This window comes from Andrena cerasifolii, chromosome 3, assembly GCF_050908995.1.
Source record: "Andrena cerasifolii isolate SP2316 chromosome 3, iyAndCera1_principal, whole genome shotgun sequence".
Classification (NCBI taxonomy): domain Eukaryota; kingdom Metazoa; phylum Arthropoda; class Insecta; order Hymenoptera; family Andrenidae; genus Andrena; species Andrena cerasifolii.
In genome coordinates, this window is record NC_135120.1 from 323108 (window position 1) to 345404 (window position 22297).

Below are 22297 nucleotides of genomic sequence, written 5' to 3' on the forward strand. Positions count from 1 at the left end.
AGCAACGCAGAAATAATTTATCATACCTTTACAAGTTCCTTGAAAACAGCACTCTGTATCATCCGTCTCTTGTTAAGGCCTCCAGCCATGTCATCGAAGTCGATAACAAGACGAACATTTTCCCTTAACTTCTTGACGAGTCTGATATTGACATCTGCTTCCAATAACGCTGCACATATTTCTTTTAACATAGAATTAAGAACCTGAAAAAAAGATTAATAACTTTTACTTAAAGAACGAAAATATGGACACACAACCATCCCCTATGACGCCTGTGTGACTTCGCTCATAGGTATCAGATTCGCTCATTTCATTGAAGACGATCCGATATGTATATCAGGTTATTTCAAAAGTCTTTAGGTATTTTTGTTTGAACTTGGAGCAAGCTAAACTACGAAACAAAATCTACAACGAAATAAGTTTAAACATTATTGTGATTTCATTATTTTTTAACGACTTCTTACTATCGGTGTACTAACTAAGGTCGGGGCCAGATATATTGGCCGGTGAGTTTGTTTTCGTGAGCAGCAATCGAGGAAAAATCATCCACCACCAGGCTCCGCCTGTAACGTAGCTGTGTGGCTCTTGTTTATTCTTAAGGTAATAGTTGTGTGCGTTACGAAGCTATGCGTAGACCAATAGGAGATGAAGCTATCGAGAAAGAATCAATGTTCTGACCAATAAAACTCCCGAATTTTTTAGACATAACCCACACCTATTCTGATGTATGTATTTCTATTCTAAGAACTCGGTTTGGCCTACATGACAGTAGCTTGGCGCTATCCCCACTACTTCTTGCCGATTCTTGTTCTGCGAAGGCGAGAGCGAGGGAGACCGAGAGCGTTAATACATACTTTGTCTCGCTCCGTTTTTTTGCGTGCGCGCCGGGCGTGAGCGTTTAGAGTGCTTAGACTCGCTTTCATTCCATCTCGCTCTCACCTTCGGTAAGAAAGAAGCGAGAAACGACAGCTCAGAATCGTGTCCCGTGTATGTAGTTAAAGTGGTGCGGATGATTTGCTGCATGTGTGCGTACCTCACGGGCACCGAATCCCCACAGCGCGACGAGCAGGCGTAGCTCGAAGGATAGTGAGAACGTTGAGAAAAGGAGCACCGAGCAAGGCAAGCGGTATGGTGGGAGAATACCCCTCACGAAACTCACCGACCAATATATATATACATTCTTTAAGTATTATTAAAGACTTTTATTGAAACATTTGAAAAGCAGTGTTTTTCATTAAATCTCAATAGTAATAAAGCAAGGTAATATTAATATTATTCCTTTAACTATTATTTCTGCTGGTACCGAAATCGCTGTATTGATGTCGACAAGTCTACAAGTCGACGTTTTTCTTAAGGGTGGAGATCACTGTAATGGTCTGAAAAGTAAGAGTGTTTTCGGGAAGTTTTTCCACCCAAACAACGCAAGTAAATCAATGTATTGCTTAGTGTAGTTAATATGTACATATCGAAGGGTAAGAAAAATTTTTTTCAATCAAATTCATAAATCCCTTTTCTGTATACTTTTCGTCAAAATTTGCGCTGCGGCAAAATCGTGCTTGTCGCGTTGACAGTGCCCAGGCCATATGGTTAATCCGAATTCAAAAAAGACAAAAATATTTAGAAACTAGAAGCCTACCTCTATTACGTGACGATTAAAAAAAGTCAAAATCGCAAGGAATTGCAAAATGGCGGACCACTGAAAGAAAATCATGTTTTGGGGGTACAAAATTAGGGAAATGTTGATAAAAAAATATAAGGAGATCGTTAATTATAAAAAAATGATCGTCAGGTAATAGAGGTGGGTTTTTCGTACAATAAATGCCCTTGCTCGTGTCAATTGGATATACAGTTTTCTCTGTACACTGTCAACGCGGTTGCAAAATGTCATTCTGAGGAAAACGCGTTCAATGTTCCGCGCGGCTCAGTCGCACGCTTGACACCGCTTCACGGAAAATACTATATCTCCGTCAATTTTGTGAATTTCTTCATAAAATTTGAAAAGAGCATTCTTGAAACGTACGTCTTTCAGAAAATGTAAAAAGAAAAATCGATTTTTCGATTTTGTACAGCCCCCCCCCCCCCCCTTAAAGAAGAATGAAGTAACTTATCACAAGCTTATATTCGCGGATTATTTAATTCTTTACCAAAATGAATTATAGAACTAATCGAGACTAAGGGAGGACCCACACACTATTAAATAATAAAAAGTTTTGTACTTTTTTTCAAGTGTTTTTTTTTTTGTCAAATAATCGTTTCATTCTTGAGCAATAGACAAACTCACAATAAATTTCAACTTCTGTAATTAAATATTATATTACTAGAACGTAATGTTCATATACCATTTGTCGCATTTGAAGAATTTTGAATCTATCGTGTGTGGGTTATCCTTTTCGTCAAGAAGTGTAAATATACATACTATGGAAAGTGGAAAAATATTTGTAAACCTGTAACCATGTTATCCCTGTACCAATATACTAAATAAATAGGTACTGTTCACAAAGTGTTAATACATCCCTACGAAATTATACAATATTTGGGCAACCTTCCAATCGACTAATTGGGAGAAGAGACCCAAGAGGCCAGAAATAAAGATTTTAAAAACTATAGAAAAGATTGTGTGTACGCTCAAAACCTTATCGACTTCTTCAGATCCAATACTAGATTTTTCTAAGTACCTTTGTTAAAAAAAATACTTTTTTATAAAGTAGCTTGATATGATTCGGTTTGATTGGAAAAAATGACATATTGAATTTTTTCTCTAATCTTGAGATTTACACCCACTGTGCGTTGGAACATACGGGGCTCGGAGCTGAGCGAAAATTCATTCGTTGTTTTCGACCGGTAATTTCATATTTTCCTAAGAACGTTTCGACAACATCTATTAGGGAGAATTTCTAAATGGCAATCAAGAACGTGGTACTGTTTTTAATCACTTTAAGCATTCTTCAGTCTGACAATGAGTTAATCTACATATTGTTCTGTCGGTGGGTAGTACGTACGATGGCTTCGGACCCGCACGCAGGTTAGAGCTGTTCGAGTACTCGGAAAAAGCGAGCCAAGCCTGACTCGGCTCGAAGAACCGAATCGAGCCGAGTAGTCGAAAAAATCGAGCAGCTAGAAAGAATCGAGCAGCTCGAAAGAACCGAGCAGCTCGAAGAAAACCGAGAACTCGAATTTTTTCGAGCGGTTCGAAGAGAACCGAGCAGCTCGAATAGAACCGAGAACTCGAAATTTTACGAGCGGCTCGAGGAGAACCGAGCGGGCCGAAAAAACCGAGCACGTCGAAAGTACCGAGCACGTCGAATGTGCCGAGCAGGTCGAAAGTAGCGAGTGGGCCGAAAGAACCGAATGGGCCGAAAGAACCGAGTGGGCCGAAAGAACCAAGTGGGCCGAAAGAACCGAGCAGTGCGGGTATGTCGAATAGTTTGAAGCTTGAATGTGTGGAATATTTTATTATTATTATTATTATTATTATTATTATTATTATTATTATTATTAATATTTCGACGAGAGAACCGTTTAGTATACAAAGCTTGAACAATTCAGTACAATAAATATGTATAAAATAACGTAACATAAACAGAAAAAACAGAAAATTTTTTAGAATACATATGCTTATCTACTGGATAATGGTTCGTAATAATGTGAGTAATTAAAATGTAAACTGCAAATGAAAATATTCTCTAACTATTGAAAATAATTTTTCGCGTATGTATGATTTAATAATACTTCTTCTTGGGCCTTCCTTTATTTTTTCGTTCTGTTTTGCCTTTTCCGTATGGATTATACTTCTGTCGAGTCACTATTATCTCGGCAGGAGGCGCTACTGGGTAAAATTTACTACAGAGGCGCTAGTTGCGAAAATGTGAAAACTGAGTTTTTCTTACAATTTTTTAAGGAACTTTAATAAAGATTTATAGATATTTCATAAATTTTGTTTGATTCTTAAAACACTGTACTTTAACATAAAAATTACAAAGTTAAAAAAATATATTCTGAAACCGTGGTTTTTTACGTTTCAATTTTGGGTATTTTTGACCCGGTAGCGACAATATGGGGTGCGCCTCCCGCCGGCTTAACAAAGGCTGTTACCCGTTAAAAAAATGAATAAGTATAAATAAATAAAGAATTCAAAGAGTCAAAATTAAGATTATGGGTTTTCCATGTGTGTCTCGATGAAATCTGAATGTTTGAAAAATATGACATCTGTACGGCGTGTAGTTTAGAAACAAAGCGAGATGGCAATTTATGTGTCAAAGTTTTTGTTGGGCATTGCCCACTACTAAACATGCTGCAGAATTCGACGACCTGGAAGACTTCGAGGATGAAATTAATGAAATTTTCAAAAAAATTAATCTCCACACCTTTCCGTAGAAAAATAGTTACAGTATTGTCTCGTTACGGGCTCGGTTTGGTGTACACGATACGGACTTTTCGCTATCCCCACCACTTCTGTCTCGCTCTTATCCGGCGAAGGCGAGAGGGAGATGGAACCAGAGCGAGCGAGAGGCACTGAAAGTTAGCGAGGACGGTACGGGACAAACGACGCGTTGAAGTTTTGTCTCGCTCCGTCTTTCGGACGCCTGTCATTTGCGTGCGTGATGGTCGAAAGCGCTTACCGTGCACACGAAAACCGCTTCGCAAAATCTTGACGCAGGCCCGGCTCACGGTAAGCGCTTGCGACTATCGCGCACGCTCGCCGCACACGCAGTGTTCCATCTCGCTCCCCCTTCGGCCAGAAAGAAGCGAGAAACAAACACTCGGAATTAGGGCTCCCGTTCCCGATACGGACTCAACGCCAGTCCCGACCAGCGAGCCGCTAACGAGACACTACTGTATTATTATTAATTCCCTGCCTTAAGTTACCTACTATTTCCATATTCAGATAATATGTTGATTAAAGTTTGATAATGAATGAAAAAAAAGAACAAAGCAACAAAGAAAGAAAAATAAAGGACAACGTAAGAAGAAAAATTATTAAATCATATATATGCGAAAAATTATTTTCAATAGTTGGAGAATATTTTCATTTGCAGTTTACATTTTAATTACATTATTACGAACCATTGTCCAGTAGATAAACATTTCCTAAAATATTCGAAACATTCAAGCTTCAATCTACTCGACATACTCGGACCGCTCGGTTCTTTCAGCTGTTACGTTCGGAACGTAAAAATCTTTTTTTTTAGGCGGGGGTATGCATCAACAACGCCTAGCGTTATGGGAAATCCCTCGTTGATCGTACTCCCGCCTAGTAGTTAATAATAATTTTGTAAAACAAGAACCCTTTCTGTGGAGCGTCGTCGCCTCGACATATTGTCGTCTCGCGATAAGGATAAGGCGGTGCTGACGCAGCGGCGTTCTCACCAGAAAGTCGCGCTCGAAAAAACCCAGTGGTTCTCCTGCTGTGCCGAATCCGCTGTGTGTAAGCGACGGAGGTGCGTTTCAACCATGCCTTGCAGCATTGTGGGAGAACCCTCGTTGAGAACACCTCTGACCTTCGCGCTAAACATTCATATAATAAGACGCTTAAAGTGGATGTTCGTTTGTTAGCAAAATCTGCCCAGAGGCTTTTTTTCGTATTTCCCGATGATTTACAAGGTTCAGGTTCAGCATGAAGTTTCCTCGGCACCCAAAGATGCCGTAAAAAATCCAAAACCTGGAAAATTCGATAATGGGTAATACCTGTGGCCTAAAACAGGTATTATGTACAATGTAGAAGCCGCTACCGCATTGTACATGTAAGTAATTGTGGTTACCTTAGGCGTCCTATTATACATATAGGATAGTAATGCCTGACGAAGACAGGCTAAAAAACTAGTTGTAATATAATCAGTAACGGCTACATCAGGAATGCGCAGATTGGGTTGCTTCTTAGAAGATTGCCGGAATTGTATATTCTACATCCGGTGCAGGGAACCGCGCCTTCCCACGGTCTCGTCGCACGTTTCGGTGGATGTGTGGATTATTAATTAATTAGGAATTTTTTTTTTTATTAGATACCTAACACAATTTCTGACAGTCTGCCGACTGTGGGATTCCCCTAGTCAGAAATTATGTATATAAATTTATGAATGATGAGAGAAGGCCCTCAGCTTGTGTGAAATTGTATCGTTTCCGAGATGTGTGATGCCATGGTTTCCCATGCGTACGTATGTTCCGTAGAGATTGATTATGTATTTGAATCAAGAGTCCGACGCGTGGGTATGAACACACACACCGCCTCACTAAGTATAGTAACGCCTTCGAACGATAAAATGCAGCGTAAGCATTTTCGGCGCGGACCCACTCTGACCGCTGCCGAGAGCGTGAAGCTGCGACACTCTGTGACGGTAAATCGTGAGGTGCGTGTCATTGGGTCCGCGAAGTGTTCTAGAGATAGAGTTCTCCGGTCTACTGTATAACCGCGTGGAAAGACTCAACTTTGCGAAACAAATTATTCTACTAAATTTGCGAAACTAATTATTCATTTAACTTACAAAACAAGTTATTCTATTAATGATTTAATTTAAATTATCATTGGATTTGCTCAGTTAAATTTACTATTATTTCGGTTTCATTTTATAATTCAACTCGTGTCTATTCCATCCTATAATCAAGTGTGTGCGTGTTCGCGTCTCATTCCTCTTTCTGATCGAGGTTTATCAGCGACGCAGAACTATCCAAACTTCAAACAACAAATTTAAAGCACATTGACATTTATATTATTGTGACTGTCTGGTGAGTTGCACCTCTTATCTCTTTCTGTACACTTTATTTGACACTGTTATAATTAATGCGTGTCTAACGGTAATTTCTGATAGTCAATCGACTGTGGGATTCCCCTACTCAGGAATTATGTCCAATTATACGAGTACCTGTGTTTTGGAAAATGATTAATTGATCTTTTCCATATTTTATTTTGTTATGTTCTCTTGCTTCCATCCACTATTAAACATTAAAGCTTTATATATTAGTAAGTTCTACTCGTTAATTACCTATCTGATTCCATTGAAAGGACCCGTATGGGACTAGAGTACCAGCGATCCCAAAATCTACCCCTTCCTTAACCTTCTGATAAGGTACCTAGATATTTAAAAAATTAAAAAAATTGACTGTTACGAGTGCGGCGAGCTTTCTTGCTCTCCTAACAAATAAACTCAATACAGCAATATTTGATAGTCTAAGGGCTGTGGGATAGCCCTAATCGGACTTGCGTGTATAAATTGTGCCGCTCGAACACCAAAGGCCGCGACACATAACATATACGTCAACACCAGTCGGAGCTAAGAGCAGAAGAAATGTCAGAACAACGCGAAGCTCGATTGGCATCTGTGCGTCCACACCAGTCGGAGCTAAGAGCAGAAGAAACGCCAAAACAACACGACGCTCGATTCACATCTATGCGGCAACACCATTCACAGGTAAGAGCGGGAGAAACGCCTGAACAACGCGTAGCCCGGTTGGAACATGATTGCATATGTCACGCACACCGACTGCAGGTACATAGTGCTGATGTACAGACGTTTGAAAATGCTATCAATACATTCTGCGACTGTATCTGTGAAATATGTACGAAACATTGTTATCCCAATCAGGTGTATATAGTTCAAAACAATGCAGCTGCATCGTCGTACTTTGCACCGGAGCTGACAGCTAAACTCACTTTGCTATTGTGTTCATGCTGCCGAACACATCATCAGCAACAAAACAACACCACCGGCTAAAGCTTCCTGGAACAATTTGAATCCTGGTGATATTCCCTAAGGTGATACGGATTTTGACAAAATCAGTGCAACGGCTATTGTCAAGAATAATTCCGTTTGAAAAAGTCATCAAATTCAGCGGACTATTTGAACAATATGGCTTTCGCGGCCAAGCAGTGCTCTTTGCCCAATACATCTTTGAAGTGTGCGAATAACTGCCAAACATGCTATGAAGATTAGCCAATCGAGAATTCTCTATATCCCGTAAACGAGTCTATGGTGCATTACGGTGGTTAATTTCAAACAATCTGCTTTACAAATATGTCACAATTAACGAAGATGCACAAATTAATGAAAACCATATGGTACGGCTGGCAGAGCCACAATTAATAGAAGATGCTGAAAATGATGAAGAAGAGAATGCTAAAGCATACAAGCCGATAAACAACGCTGCAACGATTGTTCGAGCTTCATGGCATCAAGCGAACAATGAGATCTTCAATTCAACCTATGCAGGTGTTCCATGCTGTGCTATGACATTGACCAACATTGTGAGAGCTACCATTCTTGAGCCACGACAATGGACAACGAACACATTAAACACAAACATGATTCAGGGTGACGACATGTATAAGAGAATTCAATTGTTGGCATCACCAAATGAAATCAATGAAAGTGGATACTTGGAAGTTTGCAACTTCAATATCATCAAGCATGACTTCATAATATTTAATAAGTCGTTTTCAATTGACTACGGAGAGAATACACTATTCGGAAGTCTTCAAGATACAGTTAATAGAGACAATATTGGAATGACATTCCACGAAGCATTAGATCAATTGTTTGCTAGCCATTCTGCAGGCATATTGATAGCTGCTTCGAAAGTGCTCGGAGTTATGCATTATGGTGACAAGTATGGTACTACTTCACCGATTCTCATTCGTGCGGACCAAAGGGAGCAAGTGCAAATCATAATGGAAGAGCTTACATCATAGAATGTGACACAATAGAAGAAATTCATCGCATCTGTAAGCAAACAACTGGATCACGCAACATTCAGTACATCATCAATTATGTTGACATGAGACCAAAAGAAGACATCATCACTCATGATGAACTCAAGGAGGAAATACAAACGCATAACGCAACACAGCAAATACAACAAGCCCTGCCGCAAATTCAAGCTGCGAGTATCCAAACTTCAGTCATGGCACCAATTGATTGCGTACAGTCAGATGTAGAAGATGAGATTGTGATATCGGACGCCAATGATATCAAGCGTAGGACAACAGGCAATATTGTAAATGATGCCCATGAAGTGAAGGCTGAGGAGTTTGCATAGTTCTACCTCTTCCCATATGGCATCCATGGATTGAAAGGCCATAGACCAGTGCGTATCACTCCATTAGACTACTACCAATTCAGAGTACTTGGCAGTGATACGCGATTCCAACAAAAGGACTATTTTATGCTTTGTCTATGTTCGAATATTATCAAGTTAAAACTACAATTGCAGCATGAGGAAGACAAGGATGGCAATAAAGTGGAAGATCTACACCTCTACATGAAAAACCTGAGAGGTTCGGCAGCATACTGGCGCACGGCACTGAATGATTTGATTGCACAAATAAGATGTCTTGGACCACCGACATACTTCATGACATTCAGATGCAACGATCTCAACTGGCTGGATATGAGAAAAGCACTTTTGATTGCAGATGGAAGACCAAACGATGATCCGAATGATTTGGACATTAATGCCACAGAACACTTGACTGAAAATTATCCAGTTATAGTGAGCCGACACTTTATGATACGTGTGAATGCGTTAATGCGTTTCTTCAAGAACAACAATAAAGTATTTGGCCGAGCACTGGTGGCGTATAGAGTTTCAAAATCGTGGAAGCCCACACACTTACATATTGTAGTTTGGATTGAATAGTACGCACCTATCGAAACACCTGAAGGAATTGCACAAGTAGATAATGTCTGCTCGTGCGAAACTCCTCCTGAAGGCTCAGAGCTCTATGAGCTAGTGAAGAAATGTCAAATTCATCACCACACAAGTTCATGCACGAAAAATGACACAACATCAACCATTTGTCGATTCAACTTTCCAAGACAAGCATGCACTCAGACTCATGTCGTTGAACCTTCTACAGATGAATTTATTTGCAATGGAGGACGTATATGTCTGTTGAATATGTCCGGTTAACAATTACAATCCCATACTCCTCAGATTGTGGAAAGGCAACATGGACATTCAGGCATGAAGGAACGACAAGTCTCGGCGTGCGAGTGTGTGTGTTCGGCTATGCCATTACAATTTACGCGAGAGCTCAAGAAACACAGTATTTCTCCACACCCGTAAGCCTGCACTGCGCTACAAAATTCTGAAGTTTATTGAAGCAGGCTAAGCTACTGGATACTGTTTAAACGTGTTTGAGCGTTATGAAAAGCGTCCAATAGAACATTATGATTATGACTTCCAAAATCTGAGTTTGATGGAATTTGCGATGTTGTTCGAACCACATTATAAAAGACACCCTGAAGAAAATGAAGAAAACATCGATGAGGATGCTTATGAGTTTCAAGAGACAACGACAAGGAGACGCCTAGTAACATTGGTAAATACAAAGATAGTTGCAAGAAACACGACTGAAGTAATACGTGTTCCGAACTTTGCAGCAACAACTGATCCGGGAGGCTATTACTACAGCCTACTGCTACAGTATATGCCATACCCGAATGAAGGAGAGCTGTTGGGAGGGTTTAATAGCTCTCGAGAGGCATTTCTAGCACGTGAAGAGCAACTAAAAGAAATGAGCGCACACATGAAACTGAACTGCGAACGAGATAAACAACTTGAAAATGTATTCAACCAAGTACATACATTTCAGATTCTCGAAGAAGCGGAACCAATCGAGTTGGAGGAAGAAGAGCCAGCTCCATGTCAGGGAATGGATGAAGGTCTGGGTTAACGGGCAATGAACGGAGGACAAAGGGAAATGTTTACACTGGTCACGCAAAGTATACAAAATCAAATGACTGGAGCCGACGAAAGACTGAGAATATTTTTCACTGGTGGGGCAGGAGTTGGCAAGACATTCCTGCTGAACCTACTACGAAATCAGATCAACGGATGTTATGCGAAAGACGCAGTCAAAGTGTGTGCATTAACAGAAGTTGCAACATGCTTAGTAAATGGGTTAACAGTACATACCACCTTGAAGCTACCTGTCCAAAAGGACGGGCGAATCACTGGTATATCACCACTTACCGGAAATTACTTGCGAGTTATGCGACAACAATGGAGAAACACAATGTTCATCATTATCGATGAAATATCTATGGTCTCCTATCAGATGTTATGCATGATTGATTCGCGCCTCAGACAGCTGAAGAATAAAGACAATGATTTCTTCGGAGGAATGAATGTGCTCTTGTTTGGTGATCTCATGCAACTGCCACCAATCAAGAGATCAGGAACACCAGTTTACAAACAGCCTCAACATCTTCAGCCAGCACCACCTCAATGGCGGCTTTTTACGTTGTGCAACCTCACTGAAAACATGCGCCAGCAAGGTAACAACACATTCATCAATATCCTGAATGCGTTGCGAATTGGAGAAATGAAACGTCAGCATTTCACCACGCTAACAGAAAAAGTAATCCAAGAAGCGTCCGATGTATTTGCCATTGATAAGGCTTTGCGAATATATCCTACAAATAAGCAAGTCGAGGATCATAACAAGGCAGTACTTCTATACTTCAAGAATAAGAATGTTACAACGTACACCATCAGAGCTCAGGATCAAATGATAAGTGCGACACGTAATCTTGCCAATGTCAACTTAAACGACATCATTCCAGCAGACATAAACAAAACTGGAGGCTTGCCGCAAGATTTGGAAATATTTGTAGGCGCAAAAGTGATGCTACGATCAAACATAGATGTTACAAAGGGATTAGTGAATGGAGCAATTGGATTCATCAATGAGATCGTATGGCCCTATTTCCGTCGAATACAGATGTACGAAACGATGGTATGATATACCATCAGTACGCATCAATTTTGGCAGGGATGGAATACATTTGATTCAACCAAAAGCAGTACAGTTTCCTGCCAAGTTCAGCTATGGAACAGCTGAAAGAAGAATGCTACCATTGATCTTGCCATGGGCATCCACAGTACAAAAAATGCAAGGATGTACAGTGGACAATGCTGTAGTGCACTTAGGACGAAAGCTATTTGAAGAAGGACAAGCATATGTAGCACTGAGTCGCGTAAGATAACTTGATGGTCTCCAAATAGAAGAATTGGACTGCTCGAAATTGACTGGAAAGAAACCATGCAATAACGAAGCGTTGACAGAAATGGACAAAATGAGAAACTACCGACCAGACTAGTCGGGTCAACGGTTGACAAAGATTGATCATGCATGGAAAAGCAAAAAGGTCTCTCTCCGATAATAGTAAAACTATTGTATCGGTCCGGCGTCGCACCGCACTGTAAAGTGCGATACCACTGACACAGTCAGTGGTCACAAGTACCAGCAATGGCACTTGTACTCGCGGATCATACGATCACGCGAATTGATCGACGCTGGCGTCACTTTCCCAAGAAAGTGACGAAGGAAATATTAAATTTAATTCAGCATTTAAGTTCACAAGAGCTGACAGACAGAAGACAGAAGAAAATATGCTTCGGATGATCTACGAAATTACTTGCATACGTAAAGGCGCCGAGTCCGGTTCAAACAAAGTGGGCAAGGCTGGTACGGAAGCGCAGGTATGCATCATGTAATCGTAGTAATAATTATGATAATTACGATAATAATAAGTAAATAAAATATACTTTTTGTTGTAGAACTCGTGTCCTGTACTCGGGCGAAATCGGTCGAAGATGTATCGGTCTACACAGTATATATGGAGGTCGCATACGAGGGAATATATGGGTACATGAACAATGTGATATAAGTAATTAATATAATTCTATAAAATAAAAAAGCGTTTAAAAATCCACAAACACTAAAAACCAGAAAATAAAAAAATGTATAAAAAATATAGTAATTATTTACTTTAGCGATTCCTCACCGATTTTGATGAAATTTGGATATGTTGTAAAACTCCACATTCTCAGCAACTTTTTCCTATACATGTTACCGCCGCTCGGTCTTAGTTTCCGCGATATTCGCAAAAATATTTTTTAAATTTCTTGCTTTGGTGTTATAATTTGGGTTAGTGTTGAGTTGGGTTTAGTATAAATAAATATAAGTACACTTCACATTAAACATTTTTTTTCAATTATTATTGAGAATCCGAGAAAGGGCGAGAGGAAACGAAAATGTCGACACAAGGGTGGACCTTCCTTAGCTACTCTTGACGAAAATTATTTTGCGAGATTTTTTTGCCCCCCCCCCCCCCCCCCCGGAATGTGACGCTTGTTGGGAAAATTATCTGGAAAAAATTTCAGCCCGATTGTACCACGGGTAAACGAAGCGCCACGAATTTGAAAAGTTTTAACTTTTTAAACCTTGACATAAATATACATTATGATATATCGTAGAATTTGTATTTTTTTCTGTTTAAGAATACGTACACAACATATACGATTGTTTACACAAAAAAAAACATCCGTGACCTTGAAAACTTGAAAGAGTGACCTTGGAAAAAAACTTTCCTTCCATTATATTGACCTCTTTATATATTACAACTTTTGTCTAAAGAGTTTTTTCATATATCCATAAACGATGGAGATATTAAACATTTTTTATTTTCATTATAACGCTCCACTATACAGAAGAAAATCAGTTCTAAGACTGAAAATAAGTTATTATAGCTATTATGTAAATTACGAATAGAAGTGTCATCAAAGTATTGCGTCCCAGATCTGCTCGTGGACTCGTCAGTACGGCCCAGCAGATCCTGTCTCAATTCCCAATACAACCGTCTTAATTCGATCACCTTGAATTTAAGCTATCATGAAAATTTCTAAATCACGGATACCTTAAGCGTTTCGTCCCAGACCTGCCCGTGGACGTTCGATAAGACCGAGCAGATCTTGCCTTAGACGCGACTGTATTAACAAACACAGTCTTAAATGCGTCTCAAAAATTCAAATAGCCACGGAGGTATTGATTAGAGGTTCCTTTATATTAACAATGCTTTAAAAATCCTTTGATAAGTTCTGTCTTGTGACGTCAGGATACTGCTTTCTATATTCCATCACATTCTGCAGTATACATTTTTTCTCTTCATTTTTTTGATAATATTTTGTTATATTCTTCTATAAGTTTAACGCCACGCTCAGCGGTGTCATTTACCATTTTTAATCCGTTCACGATATTTCGCCCAATTTGGAAAGCCTGGCCACCATCCCATGTAGAAAGGTCTTTTCCAAAAAATGTGGTTGATATTAAAAACCTTTCAAAGAATATTTTCGAATCAGGAAAAATAAAATGTTGCATTTTTTTGTTGACCAATTGTTCTACATCCTTTGGAAGGATTTTATATTTTTTAAGGCATTCGTTGTCGTCACTGCCTACACATATCTGCTCGGTCTTATCGAACGTCCACGAGCATGTCTGGGACGAAATGCTGAAGGTATCCATAATTTAGAAATTTTCATGATAGCTTAAATTCAAAACGAAAACGACAAAAAGCTGCTGCGTTCGGAACGCTAGCAGCATCGCGATTACCGAAAATACACAATTTATCGAGAAATGATCACATGACATTACATTCCACGCGAAATCGGACACTTTTTGGAGTAACATTTCGGATGTGGCTGAAATTTGAATATGTTGTAGTCTTTAGGGATATATAAACATATCTCGAAGGATTCTTGACAATTTTGAAAAATGTCGATTTTACAGCTGTTTGAAGGTAAGTGCTAACTTTTTTTCAATAAATTATAACTATGGAAGTAGTAAACGGATGGAGATGAGGTTTACGGCGATTTATAGAAGAGACATTGAAGTTTTAAGAAAAAATTATTTCAGTTTCAGAAACAAATTTTTTTAACCATTTTTGTGCAATTATTTTAAACAAATGCAGTTTTATAACAACGGGCGCGATTTTAAAAATCTGGAAAAAACAGAATATAGTTCTATCCTTCCCCTTCATAGTCTAATTGTCAAAAATATGGGCATTTTAAAATTGGCCTTGTAAAAATTGCCGAAAGTTGACGCTGCGTCGCCCAGCACCGACTCGACTGGTCGGACCGTGCGGTACCCGCAGCGGCCAAGCGGCTATACCTGATATTTTTATACAGGATTGTCGAAAATGGTAAGTATTTGAAAAAAAACTGAAGGAGGAAAACTTTTACTGTTCTTCATATCCAACATAATACGGTATCTCAATTTTTGGTGTTCGCAATATTTTCCTTGAAACGAGGGTGACTTTTAGTTTTTTAAATGGAATGTTATATATTTGATTACCCAATATGAAAGCGACTGTCAAGAGAAATTCAACCATATGGTATACTATGACCTTGAAGGCCACACAAGATTAGGAATGAAGTAAATATATTGAACTTTCTATCTAGTAGATAGGGTTTCTTTCTTTCATTTCTAACCTTGTGTGGCCTTGAAGGTCATAGTGTACCATATGGTTGAATTTGTCTTGACAATCGCTTTCATATTAGGTAATCCGTTTACTACTTCCATAGTTATAATTTATTGAAAAAAAGTTAGCACTTACCTTCAAACAGCTGTAAAATCGACATTTTTCAAAATTGTCAAAAATCCGTCGAGATATGTTTATATATCCCTAAAGACTACAACATATTCAAATTTCAGCCACATCCGAAATGTTACTCCAAAAAGTGTCCGATTTCGCGTGGAATGACCCAATAGTAAAACTAAAACACCTTTGCAGGCGTTCATAGTATATAACTATCGAAATTGTAGTACAAGAAAAGAATTATTTTTTAGTGACTGTAGCACTACACAACGTTTAAGCAAACTGTTAAACTGTATACAGCAATAAAAGATATTTGTAAAGAAGCCTGAGCTGTGAAATGTAAATCCACAAACACTAAAAACTTCCAAATAAAAAAAATTTATGTTAAACGATTTTATTAAATATGCACTAAAAACTAAAGAATAATTATTTTCTTGAACTTCAATTTTGATGGTGTTAATATCACTTTAAATAAAATCGTGGGGCACCATGTGCAACCAGAAGTTGAAGAATCGGTTAGTAAGTGGAATATCATCAACTATTGTTTATCAATTTTAAGTCACATTACAATCTGTATCCCGCAATTAAAATATTTTGTTTCATTAATGCGAATGAATACGTTCTAACAACAAATTCATTTGGATGTTTGTTTCTCTATTAAGGTGATTCATATCCTGTTATGAAATATCGTGCTCCACGATTTTATTTAAAGTGACATTATTAACACCATCAAAATTGAAGTACAAGAAAAAAATTATTTTTTAGTGCATTTTAATTTAGTTTTCACTAAATTTTTAATAAAATCGTTTAACATATTTTTTTTCTTATATATTTTTTATTTTCAGTCTTAGAACTGATTTTCTTCTGTATAATGGAGCGTTATAATGAAAATCAAAAATGTTTAATATCTCCATCGTTTATGGATATATGAAAAAACTCTTTAGACAAAAGTTGTAATATATAAAGAGGTCAATATAATGAAAGGAAAGTTTTTTTCCAAGGTCACTCTTTCAAGTTTTCAAGGTCACGGATGTTTTTTTTTGTTAACAATCGTATATGCTGTGTATGTGTTCTTAAACAGAAAAAAATACAAATTCAACGATATATCATAATGTATATTTATGTCAAGATTTAAGAAGTTCAAAATTTTCAAATTCGTGGCACTCCGTTTTCCCGTGGTCCAATCGGGCTGAAATTTTTTCCAGATCATTGTCCCAACAAGTGTCGCTTTGGGGGGGGGGGGGGGGGACAAAAAATATCTGATAGTCGAAAATTAAGGTCCACCCTACTGTATACATAATTCAGAATTGATAAATCTAACGTCACGTTTTGAATATTATGTATTGCCAGTACCAGTATGAAATGATAATTGGGTATCATTTCAATCTATATTCATTGCAATACAATGTTTAAGCGTTTGATACCAGACGTTGCATGTTTGAACTGTGCCAAAATTGCACCAGAATGAAATGTGAAATATGCGTTGCTCCTATTTATGTAAACATCATAACCAATTTTCAATCGATTTTACTGAGAATTTATATATAAGGGTGTACCATAATATGTGGGCGTATATAACTTCAGTGGTCGATTCAGCACACAAAAATAGTAAAAAAAAGTTCATACAAATTCATGTCCAATCTGACCTTGTTTCCGATTTATTGCCGGTTCTGTCTCTGGTTTACAACAAAACAGTAGATTGCAATGACATACTCCACCAATGATTTGACGAGGGTTGCCATTGAATTCGAACAACACCTGGCAATTTTGAAAGGGTCAGAAGGTCAAAGATAAGATGTTTAGAAGCTTGTCACTTCAAGCAATTTCTATGAAGACTGGTGAATAATTCAGAGCTCGGATGCAATAAGAGGACTAAGGTGAATGTCCCAATTTCTGCTCATGTCCCCATTTCTGCTCATTTCCTATTTTTCTTATTATTATAAGCGTCACGTTTATACTGTAGTTACAACAAAATAATTCTATATTATTTGAACATTTACGCGAGTGTTGCACGAGCTTGGGGCTAATCAAAGTGCAGCATAAGCAACGAAAAACTTTTAAAACGAGAGACACATGATTTTTCGACCGCATTTTAGCTGGTTGTGGTAAGGAACAGTGGTAGGGTCACTATTGGTATTTGATAATTGGGCAGAAAATAGTTTTTGCAGTAAAAGTTCTTATTTATTAACAAAAACAGATACCGTATTGTGCACTGGATGTAGATTTTGTACTATTTTTGATCATTTTAAGTAGAAAACAGGTGATTAGGTTTAGGGTCAAGTGAATCACCGTCGTGTCCGAATTTCTACTCACCAAAAAATTTTAGCAACGTAACCTCACAATTCAATATATGCTGTAACCTCTATTTCTATTCGAAGGCATTTTATTTTTTGTGTATCATTATTTTATGCTTTACTGTTGTGTTACGAAACATCTCCATAAAAGATGTAACTTATTTTATCCTGAAAAAGCAACATATTATGCGAGCAGAAACTGGTACAAATGGTGAGTAGAAATACGTACAGTGAGTAAAAAAAGTATTTGGACGGTTTTTAAAATCGCATAACTTTTTTAGAATTGGTCCGAACGACATGAGTTTTTTTTAGAAGCTAGAAGGATTAGTTTCCTAAGTGACGTGTTTCGCCGTTTTGAAAAAAAATGCATGTGGTCGGATTAGAAAAAAAAAATTGTAAAGGTCGTTTTTTTTAACTTTTTTTTTGTTAGCCTGTAATGAAAATTCAAAAAACCCGTTTGTAGATTGAAGTAAGTTGTATACAGACCTAAAATTTCATTAAAATCGGTTAACGTTGCTCCGAGCTACAAACGTGTAAAGATCGCAGAATAAGGTCGAGAATCGCGAAAATTCCCGAAATCAGCGATTTTCGACCTTATTCTGCGATCTTTAAACGTTTGTAGCTCGGAGCAACGTTAACCGATTTTGATGAAATTTTAGGCACGTATACAACTTGCTGCAATCTACAAACAGTTTTTTTGAATTTTCATTACAGGCTCACAAAAAAAGTTTAAAAAACAACCTTTACTATTTTTTTTTGCTATTCCGACCAAATACATTTTTTTTTCAAAACGACCAAATACGTCATTTAGCAAACTAATCCTTCTAGCTTCTAAAAAAAACTCAAGTTTGGACCAATTCTAAAAAAGTTATGCGATTTTAAAAAGTGCCCAAATACTTTTTTTACTCACTGTACATCGCTATTTTTCGTGAGCAGAAATACGGACATTTAAAGCAATATATTCATTTACAAATTACTAGTAGTTAAACATCTTGAAATATATTTCTTAAATAATTTTCGACTGGTTGATTTATTATTAAAGAATTAATCAATTACTCTGCAAATTTTGATCATAAACAAATTTTTTACACCGACGAGTAACCTCTTAAATGAGCAGAAATTGGGACATTCACCTTAGCGCACGGAAATGGGAAAAATTATTGTCCAAACGCTAAGAAATATTGAAAAATTAAATGTTATTAAACTGAATTTTAAAAAATATAGTGTTGTAAAGCTCGTCAGGGCACATTTTTTCTGTTTACAGCTTGTTAATCCAATCATTACTATTCGAGCTAAAAATTATAAAGAAAAAAATTTTCATCGTCCAAAATCATTATTTCTTTAAACATAAATTGCGATAACTTGAGTAAATATTAACAGATCGTTATGAAACTTAAAACATAACTTCAGAAAACTATAGTGAAGCCGCAAAATGTATGCACAAAACCCTTATGTTAACATATGTAATAATATTTAATTAAAAAGTAATACTGGACATAACCCATGTTTTTCAACGTTCGCTGTTAAAAAGTATCGAGGAAATTTTGAGGTACATATAACTTCCAGCGACAACGTTTTTCCTTAATATACGAAGAAGATTTTCAACAATTTTCACACTGATTCATAAATAATTGTAGAAGATATGGCGATATATATAAATTCCGCGCGGCACCAACTGTCAACGCCAGTGCTAAGACTGCCAAGTATCGCATTATACGCGCCCGCTGACTGTTGGTGGCGCGCGAGATTTATATATATCATTATATCTTCTACAATTATTTATGAATCAGTGTGAAAATTGGTGAAAATCTTCTTTGTATATTAAGGAAAATCTTTGTTGCTGCAAGTTATATGTACCTCAAAACTGCCTCGATACTTTTTAACGGCGAACGTTGAAAAACATGGGGTTATGTCCAGTATTTCTTTTTAATTAAATATTATTACATTTGTTAACATAAGGGTTTTGTGCATACATTTTACAGCTCCGCTAGAGTTTTCTGAAGTTATATTTTAAGTTTCATAACGATCCGTTAATATTTACTCAAGTTATCGCAATTTATGTTTAAAGAAATAATGATTTTGGACGATGAAAATTTTTTTGTTTATAATTTTTAGCTCGAATAGTAATGATTCAATAAACAAACTGTAAATAGAAAAAATATGTGTCGTGACGAGCTTTACAACACTATATTCTTTAAAATACAGTTTAACAACACTTAATTTTTCAATATTTCTTAGCGTCTGGACAATAACTTTTCCCATTTTCGAGCGCCAGTCCCCTTATTGCATCCGAGCCCTCAACTGGTAAAACACAAAAATGACATCAGGGGAACAGTCTGGAAGAAATACAGGAGTTCAAATACTTGGGGTATAATTTCCAGAAAAATGGGGGCAGAGAGGTGCATATAAGGGAAGTTATAAAGAAAGCAAGAATAGCAATGGCGCATACATGGGGGAAAGGACAAAGAATGTTCAAGAACAATTTTGAGAGAAGAATGAGAATATGCAAAAGCATAGTAAAAAGTATCTTGCTGTACACGTCAGAAATTTGGGGATGGATGGAAGCAAAAAAACCTTAGATTTGGACTTCAGCACACCAGCATATCTAATTTCGGAGGAAACAAAAACGGACAAAGTAAGGATAGAAGTGGAAAAAAGAGCAATAAAATATGAGGAGAAAACGAAACGGTTGAATAAGAATAAAATAGTACAAGAATACAGTAGGGAAATAGACGCGAAGCAAGAAGAGAAAAAGTCGAAATGGGAGGAAATGAGAGACTCATACTGTAGGCAGAAAATGATGGATATCCAAGAAATAGAAATGGAAAGGAGAAGAAGAAAGTTTGCTGAAAATCTAGCGCGAAGAGACAGGGCAGAGCAGGTTAACTAGAGGGTAAATTACCCAACTGGAGACTACAGCATGATCGCAAGGTTCAGATTTGAGAACGAAGAACGGGAAAGCCAGTACTGGAAGGAAAAAAAGAGACAGTATGCAGATTATGTAAAGGGGCTTTAGAGAGACGCTGGGTCACATGCTACAAGACTGTAAGGAGTTGAAAAGAGAAAATTCAACGATTAGAGGGATTCTAAAGGGGAAAAAAGGGAAAGAAAAAAAGTCCAAGATGAAGGAGGAAGGAGTCAAAACGAAAGCACAATCTTGAGTTAACAATCCCATTTTGAAGCCGAAAGACAAAAAATAAACTTATTTACTAATACACAAAAATGGCTGTAACTCAAAAACACGGTCAGGTAGGACAAATGTTTGTATGGATTTTTTTTATTCTTTTTGTATGCTGAATCTACCACTGATGTTATTCCCACATATTATAGTACACCCTGTATATTCAGAATGGATTGCTTTTTCAGTCAATGTAATTAAAATTAACTAATAACTGTGTAAGCATATAGAACATCAATTAAAAAGGTAAACTTTATTATTGAAGAAGGGATACTGCGCTCATTGAAAACTTAGCAAAGTAAGCAAACAGCGTGAGAGCACTTGCCTGTACTAAAATGGTTTAAAACAAATCTAAATGAGTTCTACATTCTCAATAACTAAATTAAACAATTCACTAAAATAAAGAGCGATAACACGATTTATTACATAAATCGAATTATATATAAATAAAAGGAAATATATTCTATTAATAATATATTTTTCGTTACTCGTCCTATGTCAAAACGAATTTTAAGGTTATAACCAGAACAGAATACTTACTTCTTCATTAATAACAGTTGCATTGCTGAGTGACCGAAGTGCGGACGTAATCTTACGTCCTAAATCTGCAAGAACCATTTTACCACACTATCTAACTTTCAGGTAGGAAAAACAGAAAATTAAATGCACACAGTTGTTACTTAAATTTTGCCAACACACTATGACAGCATATCTAACTCTAAAGTCAAAACAAAACTGAATAATTATATGTGTTTGCTTGAAGTCTGTGATTTCTTATTTCGAAATTATTTTAAAATCACTTTTTTGGAAATTCTTGTCAGCACAATATTTTTATTTTAACACGACACATAAACTCACAAACGTAGATAAAAAGGTTAGGAAATTCTACGTCAGATTTCGTCATTGATAACAAACAACCAGGGTAGTGATACTCAATGTATTTTTTTATGAACTGTTGCGCGATCTCGTGGGAATTTCCGATAAAAGGCCGGATTGTGCCCGTAGAGGGCTGAAGCACGGGGTGCGTTTAGTAGAGCACTAAGGGCGAATTCCACTTACACCCAAATTAGAGCACTAAAGAGGTGAGTATGCGCATTCGGCATATTGGGTCCTCTGGAGAAAGAAGATTATTGAGTATCCGCCTTTTTGAGTATTGTCAAATTCGCTTTATAAACCAAATATAAACTTAAATTTAATAAAATACTCTAATAATGTGTCGTGCTACTATGCATAAATATCAACAACGCATATTTTGTTTATAAAGTGAATCTGACAATACCCAAAAAGGCTGGTACTCAATAATCTTCTCTCTCTAGAGGACCCAATATGGCGGATGCGCATACTCACCTCTTTAGTACTCTACCACAGCCGACTCTAGTACTAGCCGTGCTGAAGGCAAAATGGCAACACCGCGGGAGTCCGGCTTCGATATACCTAACCCAACCTACCGTAAC

The 22297-nt window shown here is 37.3% G+C and overlaps 1 protein-coding gene across 1 annotated transcript in view; it reads right to left on the bottom strand.

Moving 5' to 3' along the window:
* Srp54k (signal recognition particle 54k) overlaps positions 1–21790 on the bottom strand; it is a 140735-nt gene extending 118945 nt beyond the window's left edge. The window contains exons 1-2 of the mRNA XM_076808596.1: positions 21384–21790; positions 27–203 (exon numbers count right to left, since the gene is read on the bottom strand). Of these exons, the coding sequence (XP_076664711.1) occupies positions 27–203; positions 21384–21461 (255 nt within the window). The 5' untranslated portion in view covers positions 21462–21790. The remainder of the gene's footprint in view (positions 1–26; positions 204–21383) is intronic.
* Between the last annotated feature and the right edge of the window lie 507 nt (positions 21791–22297).